General features: G+C 50.0%; 1 protein-coding gene across 3 annotated transcripts in view; it reads right to left on the bottom strand.

The window, feature by feature from the left end:
• SLC2A1 (solute carrier family 2 member 1) overlaps positions 1–14728 on the bottom strand; it is a 37069-nt gene that overhangs the window by 13959 nt on the left and 8382 nt on the right. For 2 of the 3 annotated variants that reach the window (XM_032798498.2, XM_032798496.2), the window contains exon 2: positions 9541–9633. In XM_032798498.2, coding sequence (XP_032654389.2) covers positions 9541–9633 — 93 coding nt within the window. Of the gene's footprint in view, positions 1–9540; positions 9637–14728 lie in introns of all 3 variants that reach the window. The other variant, XM_032798495.2, reaches the window with a different exon arrangement.

Genomic DNA, 14728 nt, shown 5'->3' with positions numbered 1-14728 from the left:
GTTACTTAGATGAACCACTGTGCCTACCCTTGAGCCTACTCCTGCTCAGTGACAGAAGCAAGGAGCTCTCCCGGGCTATTAATGTACTGTCCAGTCACTAGAGCTGTCCCTTTCCTCCCGTCCCCATGGACACTCTGTTCGGGTTTGGATTTCATCTACAGTGACAAATGCCACAAATTCCCAGGCCTCACCTACAGGCTACTTCGCTTCCCCCCAGACTTGGGCCATATGCCTCAGTCACAGGGCTTGGCTCGTGTCTTCCTCAGTCACAAGCTGCTGCGTCACAGAGCTCACCCCCCTTGCTGGCACGAGGCTGGAGTCTCTTTTTAAACCAACGACACTTTTCCTCCACTAGATGGTAATCACCGAACACGTCCCCACCGGTCAGGCCAGCAGCAAGTTGACAACATTCCTATAGCTCACTGGGAGGAAACTGCCTGCAAAGAAATGTGGCCAGACGAGTTGTGACCTCATCCTAGTGACAGTGAACAAAACCACAGGACCTCTGAAATTGCCTCCTTGCTGTGCCTGTGGGGAAGGAGAGGTTCCCCCCAGGCCAGAGCCAGGCAGAAATGTGAACGCAGAGAAAGGAGATGTTTACTAATGGGAAGGTGAATCGTGCAGGGGTCTGCATGGCAGAATGTGACATCTCAGGGAGTCTCTTGGGTGGGTGGAGCTAGGACCCTCAGGAGGGGAGAGAAGGGTGAGGTGCCCAACACTTGGCAGAATGTTGATCAATTACATCCCTGATCCTGGGGAGGGTTAAGTGGGGCAGATGGTCACTGTGCTGGGAGTTGGGGGGAGGGTGGCATGGGCTCTCTAAGTTTGGCTAAACACCTTGAGTTGCTTTGCTGGCTCTCTCTATCATTTTATTTTTTAAACGTATGTTTGCCGTACCGAGGCTGGGGCCTTGCGTGCCTGGTTGATTTGATGGAGGGCAAAACCCATGATTTACAAAAAAAATTACAATTTGATTCCTAAATCCTGACAGCCCAGATGCCCACTGCCAATGCCTCTGTGATTACTACTTTTCACAGCTTTCCTCCCACCCCACTACAATCAGTTCCCCTACAGAGTTTTCCACACTGCAACAGGGAAGAGAAAAACTTTTTAAAAGAAGAAACTGTGTTTGTGGAACTACAAAGATTGCCAGCGGGACTCCAAGGCAGGCATGGCCAACATGACTACTGGTCATTTTTGAAGTAGATTAGATTTCAAGTTGCCTGCGTCCCTTTAAAAAAATCAGACTGAAAATGCCAGAAACTGGATTTTATTGCTCTTCTCAGACAGAGGGAAAGAAAACACTCCCCAAAGGGACCAAATTTGATTCCAATAAGATGACACTGGATCCATCACTGGATTTCAGCTTACAAAGATATTTCTTCTGACAGTGCCATACCAGCTGAAAAACAGGGTTCTAAGGGAAGTACAGGTGCAGATTTATGTGCAAGAGCCTGTTTCATTATCTCATGTTCACAATCTCTCCTTCCATACATATAATTGTATTTATTCATTATGGGCCTGATCCAATGCTCCCGTCGACTTCAATGGACTGTGTAATTGCAAAAGGCCAGCTCGGAAATAATTTCCTTCTCTCCCACCTCTGGCAAGGTCTGAGTTCAGGTTCTGTGCTTTGCCTCCTGCAGCTGCCAAGGTAGCTAATCTGCAAACAGCTTAAGGCATGGGAGGAACGCATGTTCTGTTCTAGTTCAGAGGGGCTACTCAGATCTGGCAGAAGAGACATCATCAATACTTTGGAGAGAGAAGTTAGAGGAAAACTGATGTAACCTGAAATCCCAGTGACCTCTGACCTGCCTCAGAGCTTGGGCTATTCCAAACCCTGCTGTCATGTTAGGAGGAAGAGCAGAAGACACCAACTGACTGATCTATTAAAGAGTGCAGCATGATACTTCACAGAAGGAATGGGGAAACATACTGCAGTGGCAATCTGGCACTACCTCCTGGGAGGTTGGGGGTGGCTAATGAACTGGTTGAAGTCTGGCAGAAAATAGTGTGGGATGTGGGGGTAGGGAGGGGATAGAGTTTGGTGCAGCAGGGGAGAACACAAGGGGTGTCCTTGCTGTGTCAAGGAAGGGAAAGGGGGAAACAGGGAGGACTGAGCACAGGTACAGCTGGCTGGGAAGGTCTCCCCAGCCCTCACAAACATTTGTGACGGAAAATTTGTTTCTGAAATTTGGGGTGTTTGTAAAGAACCAGATTTTGTTTAAAATCAAAACCTTTCAGTTGCCAATCTCATCCCCCACTGATACCCAAAACATTTTCAATAAAAATGGAGTTTTCCCCTCAATGAGATTCTGTTTTGTTAAAAGCCATTTTCCAAGCAGAAAAATGATTCAGTGAGAAATGTTCTACCCCAGCCCTCACTGCCGCTGCTTGTGAGAGCGGGATCAGCTGCTTTGACTGCACGTCGACAGCAGAGACCTTCCCCTACATATTTGTCAAATACTTAGTCCAGCCTATATTGACCCCCCCCACACACACCAAAGAATTAAGTAGAAGCTGTTTCAGCAATGCGGGGGGGGGGGGGGGAGGAGGGAAGGAGGAGGAGGAGAGAGGAGGGGGATCTTAAAGTGACAGCAAAGAAGCTATTCATCCCCCACGGTTTGCCCTGAAGATCTTCTGCAAGGATGGATTTTTTTTGGCTCTCCTCCGGTACAACGTAGGTTTTTGGAAGACTGAGGGCCAGATCCTCAGCTAGGATAAGTCAACATTGCTCCATTTGTACCACTGAGGCTACCCCATGAAATCCAGCCAATGACAGCTGGTGGAGCAACACTGGTTTACACTAGCTGAATATCCCACTTAACTGTTCCAGGTGTGAAGGGTCTCTGCTGCTCGAGCTCCATCACCACCTGACTGCTTCTCTAGATGTAGATCAGCAGCCCTCTGCTCCACCAGCTATTTTACTCAGACTATTGGCTACAATAGCCGTCATCCCAGGCTGGGGTTCCCTGGAGAGCAGGGACAATGCTTAGGTTTGCCAACCCTGCCAGCCCAAGTTCCCAGGCTGTCCCGAAATCGAGAGGGTCATTTTAAAGAGCAGCAGTTCTCATTTAGTCTCCCTGTTTCTAGCACTCACTCCACCCTTGCAGGCTGCCTGGTGAGTCAGGTTCTGTAACCAGCTAAGCTTTGCTGCTGCAAGGCTGAAGCATGGGGGTGTCTTTATGGGCACAGCAGTGCCAGGAACCCAAATTGCTGCAGCCATTGTTGTCTTGACCATTTTCTATGGTCAAAAACAAGCTCATCAGGAGCTTGGGCAACACTGTGTGCAGGGCGTGACAGAGGCCAGCAGCTCCCAAGGGTAGCCCAGAGGCTGAAATCTTTGAACACAGCTTGGTGAATAAGGAGCTGGTGGAAAGGGGTGGCCCAAGGGCCCTGCAGCCCAGAGGCCTGTTCACAGGGCCCATTAGCAGGGTTTGAAACCTAAGACCTTCAGCACTGATCTCTACCTCTTGAGCCAACAAAGCAACTCCATTGGTTGGCAGCTGTCATCAGCTATTGCCCTCTAGCAGCCCAGTCCCTGGGGCAGAAGGGTGGGCACGACCCACACTTTGCCAGTGAGTTACATAAGCTTGTGCCATGCTCTGTCCAGGGGGTTCAGCCCCAGTCTCTTCAGGTGAGAGGGGGCTTCAGTCTCCACAGCCCATTAAACTCTTGGCCATCAATGATGCTGGGTATGTCCTGGGGGTATCTGTCCAGGAGGGATTTGCTCGTTCACTCCCCAGCCGTCACCAATAACAACGATCATATGCTAGCAGCTCAGGCAACATTCACACTGACTGGCTCCATATATCTCACCCCAAACTGTCCAACAGCCTGATCAGGTCACTGATGGGGACTTGAGCTGGCCAGTTTACTGGTACTTTGCACCTCCTTGCCCCCCAACAGCTCACATTGAACAGCATCAAGGCCAGCCACAGGCAAGAAAAGTGACAAAGTTCATGCCCCACCACCTCATCCCTGGAGTGCAATGGAACGACCTGGCACAAAACACTCCCTTCTGTGCCCCCCGAAGGGGGAGGGCAGTAGAGACCCTGTCCCATGCCTAGGGAAGAGGAGCAGCCCAGCTGGGCAGTAGAGACCCTGTCCCATGCCTAGGGAAGAGGAGCAGCCCAGCTGGGCAGTAGAGACCCTGTCCCATGCCTAGGGAAGAGGAGCAGCCCAGGGCTGCTCACAGGGAAACAGTCTTACTGAGAGGCCCAAGCAGCTGGAGTGCCCTACCAGCAAACTGCTGCTGGCATTTCAGATCCCCCTCGACAGCCTGATCCTTCCTCTCTCCCCTCCCCTAGTGTCCTCCTAAGCACAGGAACTCCCAGATCCTCTCCTCCTCCACTTGCCATCCCTCTCTCTCTCTCTCTACTCTTATCTCCCCTGCCCCCCCCGCCCCCCAGCACAACCCCTCCCAGCTAGCCTGCCTCCCCACACTGCAGCAGGCCTGTGAAGTCTCCTGCTCCACAATGCACCCTCATGACTGAGCTGAGCCCAGCCAGCAGGGCTGGTCAAGGTTGGCTATACAGGGAAGTGGCTGGGACACTGGCTCTGCAGATAATTTTAGAGAGTCAGGACAAAGAAACCCAGGAGGGTAATTAATGTTCATGGGTTTGGTTAAATCCTACTTCCCTCCTTCCTCGCAGGGCAGCATTTAACCCCCAAATGCTGCATTTAAGTCAAAACCAGCCAAACCCTCTTCATAAGGAATGTATTACTCAGACTTCCACTGGCCGTTAGTGCACGCCTCCATGGGATCATGCCTGGCCTGGTGGGGACACACCCCCCCCCCCTCCGCAAAGTAGCCTGGACAGGCTATGCGGAATGCTCCCAATATAACCTCCCTGTACGCCCTGCTGAGGCCTGGGTAACCTGCTGGGGATTCATTTCTCAAATGCATCCCTTTGTGTGTAAGGGCTTTTACTTTATCATCACAGGGTCAAACAACCACCCCATCAGCTGCCAGGCTCACCAATGACCTGGAAGAAAACAAAACTGCCACAATAGTTTGCAGATAATGGACAATAAATAATGAAGGACAGGTCACTTACGAAGCAATCTAGAATCAGCTGGGTGCAAGTCAAATATGTATTTTAATCTGGCTAAATGCAAACATCTGCATCCAGGAACAAAGAATGCAGGCCCTACTTAAGGGATGGAGAATTCTATCCCGAGAAGCAATAACTTAGATTTGGAGGTTATGGGGAATAAACCACTGTGGGGCAGGGGGATTTCTGCTGAGACCCCAGGTTTCTACACTCCAGCCTAGGCTTCCTCACACCCTCCCTGTGCAGAGTACCAGATATGATTATTTCTAACAGTCGGGCTGCAGGTGCCCTTGGGCTGGAAGGAGCAAAGGCCTCCTGGGGGCAGGGCAGGGTAGTGTCCAAACTTTCTTGCTTAGGGTCTCTTCACTGCAGCTGTAAGCCCGAGTTCTTACCTGTCACGGCCATGCACAACAGCAGCAGTGGATTTAGTGACAGTCCCTCCCCCTGCCCCCCCCCCCCCAAATGCAGGACAAATCTCGTCTGTCAACCTGCCCCTGAGTCCCGGCTGGTGGCTCCCTGCATGCTGTGAGTAGTGGCCCCACATCACTCCCAGAAGCGGCTGGCTGCTGGCATGTCCTTGCATGCTCTGTGAGCTCCCCCCCTCCCTGGGGCACACAGAGACATGCCAGCAGCAGCGCAGCAGGACTAAGATGAGGCCCACACTGCCTCCCTCTCTCCACGCTTCACCAGTCCAGGAAGCGGTCCCTGCGGGGTGTGTGTCCATATGTTGCTTCCCCCCACCGCCCCGAAGCGCCAACTCTGCAGCACCCATTGGCTCGGAACTGCAGGCAATGGGAGCTGTGGAGGTGGCCCCCCATGGGCACCTGCACACAGAGATCCCCTGTCCCCCCCCACACCCTCCACCTAGGAGCCGCTGCCAGAGGTGTGCTGGTTAGTTGGGAGCCGCACTGCCCAAGGTAAGCCACCCCAGACTCCTCCTGCACCCCAACCCCCTGCTCCAGCCCAGAGCTGGCACCAAACTTCCACCTAGAGCCCACACCTCTCACCCCCTCCCATATCCCAATCCCAGCCCAAAGCCTGCACCCTGAATCCAACCTTCCTCCCAGAGCCTGATCCCTGCACCTCCTCCCCCTGCCCCAATCAACGTACCTCACTTTATTTTCATTTACTTCTTACTACTTATAAGATAGGAGGAGGAAGAAAAAAAAGTGAAAAACAGGAGGAGATGAGAATGTTTTTCTTGGTTAGGTCCTGGAGGGCCCCCAAAAATGAAGCTGTGCACAGGGTCCCACTAACTCTAAATATGCCACAACAGCCTTTCAGTGCAGGCACATCCACTCTGGCTGGTAATCTGCCCTCTTTGCAATGAGCCCTCCAGAGCCTTCCCACAATTCCTCTCATGTGCCCAACAGGACAAACAAGTTCAGCAAGAATCAGAGCAGCTCAGCTTGCTGCAGCATGGAGAACCATGGGGTGGACCGCCCCCCGTCCCCCCCGAAGTCCTAGCGACACACATGAGGGATTGCAGCACCAGTGAGGACTCAGTAACTCACGTAGGGCTTTGCAGCAGGGCTGCTCTGGATCTCTCCTTCGCAGCCATGCCCTCCCTCTACTGTGGCTCTGCAGGACAGGGGAGGCTGCTCCTCTGCTCTCAGTGAGGATGGATTTGCAGCCAACACCACCACAGACTCAGTGCTCTTGGTGAACACTGAGCATCCTGGGCTGCCACTGACTTCACTGGCTCTTCAGCATCTCACTGGATTAAACCCCTTGTGCAGAATCACTCTGTTTAGCTGCATCACTGAATAGTGATTCTAGCACTCAGCCAGCGCTTTTGCCTCTTCAGAGAATTGTGCAAACACTAGCTCTGCTCTTGCAAGACTATAGCCTACCCCCTTGGTGTGAAAAGGGTTAGCCCCCCCAAAACAAGATTCCTGGCTCACAGCTGTACTTTGCATGTTGCAATGAAAAGCATTCTTGCAGTCTCCTAATTAGCTAGATAATCCATTTTCACCTCAAATGAATATGGATCAAGTCATTACAAGTTTCAATACTGTTTACAAAGATTAGAAAGTTTTTAAAAGGAGCTTTTTTTTTTTTTTAACCTCTTTGAGCTGTTTCAGAGTAACAGGGCCTTGTTTGTAATTCAAATGGTGCCACTGCGCAGCTGGCCTGCTGATCCCTCCTGCAATAGGTTTAATATTCCTGCAGCACAAATTCTACTTCTGCATTTTTAATTATTTGGGATTGTACACAGATGCTTTGATGTTTTAATTCTCTCCATGGCCCTGGAATGCCTGGTCCTTTTCAAGTTGACCGACCGCAGTCAGTTCAAGGCTTGTCTTTTGTCTGCCTTAGGGCAGTGAGTGTGATCATCAGGGTGGGGGTGGATTGTCCTTCATGTTGGGGCCCTGAAAACAGTCTGGCATCTGGGAGAAACCTGTTGGAGCTTTTTCTAAAAGTTTCTTGAATCTTCAGCGTGCACATTAGATACCAGAATGAAACAGTGATAAATAGGATTTTCAAAGTCACCTAAGCGAATTAGTTCCCAGCTCCTGTTGACTGTCAATAGGGCTTTGTCACTAGGCACCAAACACACAAAGGTGTCAGAACCCCACCCCACCCTTGGGTGATCCACTCAGAGCAGAACCCCATCCTTGTTTCTTTGGCATTACCTTCCCCCCCTGCCCCCCGCCTTCACTTCAGGGCACTCTCCCCCTGGTCTCCCCATCTGTCTCCTAGGCATCTTCTCCCAGGCTTCAGTCCCCAACACTTGTAGTGTCCTGCACTAGGGAATACAAGTAACCCTGCTGAAGCTATTGGGAGTTAGCTGTATTCTGCTAGGAGATCATTAAGTACCTTAGTGCTGCACTTCCCAACTGATTCCACCCTCACTCACCCTAGGAAGAATCAGGAGTGACTCCAGTGAATTAATGGAACTCCATTAGAAGTGTGAGTGAAAGCCCAATATTTCCGACACTGGTATCGGCTAACCTGCCCCTGCAAGCTAGCTAGGAAGAGAGGTTGGGCAGCCCTCAAGGACAGCAGGTTAAATGGAATCAGGCTTTAGAGCTGGGGTAGTTTGGTTTTTGTTAAGGTCCAGACTCCAGAGAAACATTTTTCACACCTCAGTAACCATAAGTTATCAATTAAGATTTTGGGGTCCATTCAAAAGCATCTGGTGGTCCGGATTTGGCTCAGGCTCTGCCTATTGACTACAATCCCTTTTCACAGGAGTCTCTTCCCACCCTGGTTGCAATAGTCTCAGCATGAGGATGCAGAGCTGGGGTATGACTCAGCTGGCCAAACACTCAGACAGCTGATCTAAAAGAGCAGCACAGGGAGGCAGCAGACAAGAAGGAACATGGAGGATGGTAAGAGTCGCCAATAAAGTGTAGGTAATCCCCATTATCAGCACTTGTGCAGCTGGAGAGATCAGGTTCCCTGTGGGCAGAACCAAGGGCTGTTAAAACTCCCCCTGCTTCAGAGCCGCTAAGATTGTCTTTATCCCAGCCCAAAGGCATCACAACAGCAGGACCTATAATCTAGACAATGCTCAGTGGTGTCCAGACCTGCTCTGAGCTGGCACTAAAACTCCTGAATCCCATCTATATTACAGGCTCCTCCATCACTGTCCCCAACGGAGGTGGGAGGGTCCCAGAATCCAAATGTCAAATTGAACAGCCCCTTAGCCTGAGCACCATGAGCAGAGGCGAAATGTGTGTGCGCGGGCAGGGGGGATGGAGGAGAGACGTGTAGAGTCACATGCTCCTGCAGATTTGCCGCCTGGTTTGTACTGAGCATGCTCAGTAACATTGCTGCAGCCAGCTGCCCTCTCCTGCTCTGCCTAGCCACAGGCATGGGTCCTCTCTCTACCCACGAGCCTGAGTCAGCTGGCATGGACTGGCCACGGGTGTCAACTGCAATGTAAACATACCTTTAGAAAAGGGTCCCAAATCCAAGTTCTGAGTCTGAACTAATTTGGGAATGCTCAGATCTGCATTGCTGGGGCCTCTCTCATTAGTCATGAGAAAAGGTCAGTTTATGTAATAACTTCCCCAGAATTCTTTAACAGTAAACAAAGAGGAAACTTTAATGCTCCTGGGAACAGCCAAATAACTGCTTAATAAATCTCATTAGAGTCGGCAAGCCGCTTAACAGGATGTGCTATTTTAGCTGAGCTTGGAGTGGGGATGCATGGTGGGTAGTATGTGCAGGTGTGTATTTTCATCTGTGGAGTTGTTTTGGAGTGTGCAAGTATTCACATATTGTGTTGCAGCATGCGAGTGTTGTGTTACAAAGATGGATGCATTACACACCTGCGTGGCAGTTTGTTTCCATGTGTGGTGTTGTGCTGCAGTTTGAGAGGTGTCATGTTGTGGAGTGTGCAGTGGATGCGTGCTGTGTGGGTGTGTGCTTTGTGTAGGTCTGCCAGTGTGAGGATGAACTGCCAAACACAAACAGGGGGCAGTATGAGCACAGCAGAGGAGCTTTGTACTTAGACCAAGACTTTCTCCCTTACCTTCTGCGGGGCGTTGATGACTCCAGTATTATAGCCAAACTGCAGGGAGCCCAGCACTGCTCCTCCCACCGCCAGCATCAAGCGAGCTGTCATCTGCTTCAAGAGAAACAACATGCAATCAAGTTGGGAAATTCTCTTCTCTCCAGTGCAGGACTGTGAAGGCAGCCCCCCCATACAGGGCACCCATCTGGCTCCTGACTTGAACCATTTTAGGATCCAGTACTCTAGCTCTCAACCAAACAGCAGCTGTGCACATACAAGACTTGTACGCCCGTCCCTGTCCCCTTCCCATCTGCAATGAGCCAGGAGAATTAGGGCTCATCTTTTCCTGGCTCCCAGCATATCCACTACTGAGCAAAAGGCTGAGCAGAGCAGTCCTTCCCCAGCTTTCTCTCTACACAGAAAAGTAGCTCCTCGCGGAGAGGCTTGCAGATCAGGGCATGGTGTAGCTCTTTGTGAATTAAAAAATCCAAAGTCCACCCATGCAAGCTCACAAGTTGCAGTGGAGTTGCACTGATTTACATGAAAACCCAGGTTTGGCCCACTGAGTTAATATCCCATAAGGTTATCCCTTGTTAGCATTTCATGACTTGTTCCATCAATGCATTTATCGATTAAATCCACCCATTTTCTAAAGCAGAGTGTCTGATCAGATCTTTCAGGGGTTAATATATACATGTACACCTCTACCTCGATAAAAGGCGACCCGATATAACACGGTAAAGCAGTGCTCCGGGGTGGGGGGGCAGAGGACTGGCGCTAGAGTTTTTCGCCGCCCCGCGCGCCGCTCCCGCGGCTCTGCTGGATCTGCCGCAGCCATTTCTGCAGAGGGTCTGTTGGTCCCTGGCTCCGGGGGACCAATGGACCCTCCGCAGGCACGACTGCGGCAGGTCCACCCGACCTGTCTGCCCCCTCTCCTCCTCCCGGCAAAATGCCACCCCCCGAAAATCCTGGTGCCCTAGGCGATTGCCTAGTTTGCCTCAATGGAAGTGCCGGCCCTGGCTGTACACTCTGGTGGATCAAAGCAAGTTCACTATAACGCAGTTTCACCTATAACGTGGTAGGATTTTTTGGCTCCTGAGGACAGCGTTATATCGAGGTAGAAGTATGTGTATGATATTAGGAAAAGCAGTTTCCTGGGAAAGATGTGGGGCCTGAATCTCCTCTCACTTAAAAGGATACAGGCCTGAACGAAACAATTCAGGACCCTCAGCACACCTCAGATGGGAGCCCCAATCACCATACTGAGGCTGTGGTCCCTTCTTGGGGAGGCAGCAGGTTTCAGAGTTAAGATAGCTGGGGCTACTGTTTCAGGGTGTCTGCAGACTCAGGCAGGCATTAGTCATTTATTAATTGCAATTGCAACAAGAAGCCCTTGTGATGGACCAGAATCCCACAGTGCTAGATGCTGTACTAACAGAAAAGACAGTCCCTACACCAAAGAGCTTACAATCTAAGGAAACTTGGGTCAAATTTCATGCTTTTCTTTCAATCCACAGAGGCTGATTTTATTTTTTTTTAAATGTATGTTGAAATTTTGTGACTCCAGGTATTGGGCCATAGGCATGGGCCTGCCTTGCCCTTTAATCTGGGCATGCAGGGCAAGGTCTCTGTGCAGCTAACCAGTATCGCTGAGGTTTCCGTGACAGCCTTTTGTGCAGCTGTGGGACAAGAGATGATGCACATTATCGATGAAGTCCTGATGACTAGGTTCAGCGGTGGCCTACAGGAACTGCATTACGCCACTGAAAATGTCATTGCTTGGCTACACTATGCACATGCTAAATAAATAGTGATACTGTATTGACCTTCATGGAGTTACTCTGGCTTTAAGCAAGTGTAGGCAAGATAAGAATCAGGTATTGGCGTTCACTAGTTTAAATCTCTGCAAAGCGAGCACCACAAATCTGTGACATTGCACCCCATAATGCTTTACAGAAATATGCTTATGAGTGTAAATATGACATAATGGGAATATGTTTTATGCTAGACATGCCATGTAACATATCTTTGCAAAGGTTATGATCTACCGAGTGCGTTCATCCTATTTGTATGAACGTATCATTCTTGTATCTGAAACTAGGAATATAAAATGCAACTCTGAGGCCCTATTGTAGTTATGCAAAGTGTGGGCCATTAATGGTTGTTTGGTATCTTGACGGCTCCCATTAAGCAGGACAATTGGTTGTAAGTGGCTGTTTACTTGTAAGTCTTCCTATATGTGCTGGCACATGGGTAATGAAGTCTTACAGTGACATGTGACCATGTCACCTGAACTGGAATTCATCCTTAACTTGGTGCTTTTCCATTTAGAAGGAGGGGTGGGAACCCAGAGAGGGACGAAGGATTCCCAGCTTGTGCCAAAGCTATATAAGGGGGTGAAACAGAACAAAGGAGGCAGCCGTCATAAGAAATCCCCGAGCTACCACCTGAGCTGGAAAAAGGGCTGTACCAGGGGGATAGGATTGGGCCCAGACCAGAAGGAGGCTAGTCTGTCAAAGCAGTTTATTGGAACATCTGAGGGTGAGATTTACTTGAATTTAGTTTCCTTCTGTATTAGGTGTTGACTTGCGTGTTTTATTTTATTTTGTTTGGTAATTTACTTTGTTCTGTCTGTTATGACTTGAAACCACATATATCCTACTTTTTGTATTTTAAAAAAAACAAAACACTTTTTACTTATTAACCCAGAATATGTATTAACACCTGGAGGGGGGCAAAGAGCTGTTCAAGCTTTATACAGGGTAAAATGGCTTTATTTGGGGTTGGATACCCAGCTCCCAATGGGGTTCAGAGTGCTGGAGGCAGGAGCACTTCTTAAGCAGTTTTCAGTTAAGCCTGCAGCTTGTGGGGGACGTGGTTCAGACCTGGGTCTGTGTTTGCAGCAGGCAAGCGTGTCTGGCTCAAACAAGGCAAGGTACTGAAGTCCCAAGCTGCTAGGAGTAGGGAGTGTCAGCACAGGCTGGTAACAGGACACCTCCATGAATGGCCCATTTATCCAGGCGGGAAAGTCACCAGCAGCTCAGCCTGGTGGCTGTACCTAGAAAACTGGATCCACTTTTCACAGGCTGGGCTGATCAGCTTTGGAATAGCCATGTGAAATTAAACCCCTTTGATTGCTTCACACCAGCTCTCGGAAGCAATGCTAGTTTTGGTGGAAGCAGTTTGCTGAAACAGCAGTGCAGATTTGCCAAATCTCAGTGTACCTTTGTTAGAGATCCCAAACCTTTAACCTGGGCCATGTGCATCTGACTGGGGGTAGTGGGGCAATGATCCAGCTCGACCCCAACCCCTTTGTTGTACAGAGCCAGGACCCAGAGCCTGGTCACATGGAAAGATTCATTCTGAGAGTCACAATTAACTGCAATTACTTCTCTGTTCAGGGAGGACTTGCAGGGTCAGACCATGACTGAGCTCTGTGCACAAGCCATCGGCTCCTCCTCTGTCTTAACCACAGCAACTCTGCTCTACAGCATCTACCAATATTGGCTCCCCAGACACTAGCACATACCCCCTGCCGGCTTACATCACCCCTGCTGTCCTGGAATGATCCCTCTGGGCCCTTACTCATGTCAAAATCCTCCTTTAAACTGCCTCCTTCATTAACCCCTCCACAGTGGGGTTCAGCAAGCCACACAACTCAGGTCCTTCATCCTTTCCCCCCAGCAGCCCGGCTTCAGGAGCCCTTTCCTGTGCAGTTCTTGGCTTAGCCATCTGCCTGGGCTCTGTCCTGGACTCTGCATCTCTCCTCACAGCTCAGTTGGAAGCAAAATCTCCTTCCTTGGCCAAGTCCCCTTCATTTCCCCCACCCTCTGTTCGGACAGGGATGTGCTGAACCCACTTTTTAATTACCTGACTTATTACCAGTGGCTGATTTCATTGGGTAGCAAGTATGAGCCTGGATAGTCAATAAGGTTACCCAGCAACAGCTAATGTGAGGCCTCAGTTAAGTCATGAGATCTGCATCCACCAGCAAACAGGAAGGATGGAACATGAGAGGCAGCTTATGTGACATTTTTGAATGGCAGCTCAGAATTTTGAGCTTTCCCCAGAACCTCCCCCACAACAGGTAAAAATGCAAGTCTCCAGTCCTCCCTTGTCTAATCAAATGGGCACTCCTGTCAATTTTGGAGTAAGGGGCTGTGGTGGTTTTATGAAATCCAAACAAAACAGCAATGTTCCCACTGGCGTAGCCCTCTGCTGCTGTGTTTGCAGCCCAATGCTAATACATGGGAACATCCTGGGTGCAAAATGAATGCAACAGATCTGCTCTAGTTCAGTCACGAGTGGTCATCCAATCGCTGTGCGCAGTCCTCTGGCCTGTATTACACAAGAGGTCCAAGTAGGTTATCCTAACAGTCCCTTCCAGCTGTATGATCTGTGAGCCTATGTAAAGGGAAATTGACAAAGCAGAGTGAAATGCAAAAGGTTAACAAAGGGTGTGAATGGTGAAAAGTATGTTCCAGGCCAGTCACCAGTGGCTTTGCACTGCTCAGGTGACAGAGCAGCACATCTGGCCCTGCATCTGGAGGGTGCTCTCAGTTGTGATGCAACAGATGGGGAGAGGGGGGATTTGTTTTGTTTTAAGACTCAGGCCCTCCTCTGTCAGACAGCTTCCCCTGGATTTCAAAGGGGCTTAGGGCTAAGGAAATAAACACTGCATGATTGTTGCAGAGCTCCAAGCACCACTTTTTGACACAGGGCCAGTTTCGCCAACTGCATAAAGGAGCCAAACTCTGGGTGCGAGTGGCCAGCTGAGAATTCCCCTGGCAGTAGGGGTATCAGCTAGTGTAAAGATATCAGAGCTGGGTTCTGTGCCAATTACTCTTCCCCCAGCCTGGCACAAGAGGCACAAAGAATAATTTAGTGGGGATGGACAGGACTGAGTTCCATCCTGCAACCTCAGTCTACAGCTGATAGAAGGTCCATATGCTGCTGGCATAAGTTAGCGCAGGCCCTAGGCTGCGCTAACTCATACAGGAACATGCAGGCTGGCTTTCAAAAATCAAGGAGCAGAAGCTGGCACCAAGAGGACCAGTACAAGTTCTAAGGCACACAAGTCCACAGGACTGTGCCCCACTGGGGATGTCTGTCTGCACGGGGTGAATTTCACCCTGTGGAAGTACTGGTAATGGTTACTGTTAAGGGATGCCAGGTTCTACAGCCTGACATCATAAGGACCAGAGAT

Source organism: Chelonoidis abingdonii, chromosome 23 (assembly GCF_003597395.2).
Source record: "Chelonoidis abingdonii isolate Lonesome George chromosome 23, CheloAbing_2.0, whole genome shotgun sequence".
Classification (NCBI taxonomy): Eukaryota; Metazoa; Chordata; order Testudines; family Testudinidae; genus Chelonoidis; species Chelonoidis abingdonii.
Note: the sequence above shows the minus strand (reverse complement) of the source record. Positions and strands in the feature narration are given on the sequence as shown.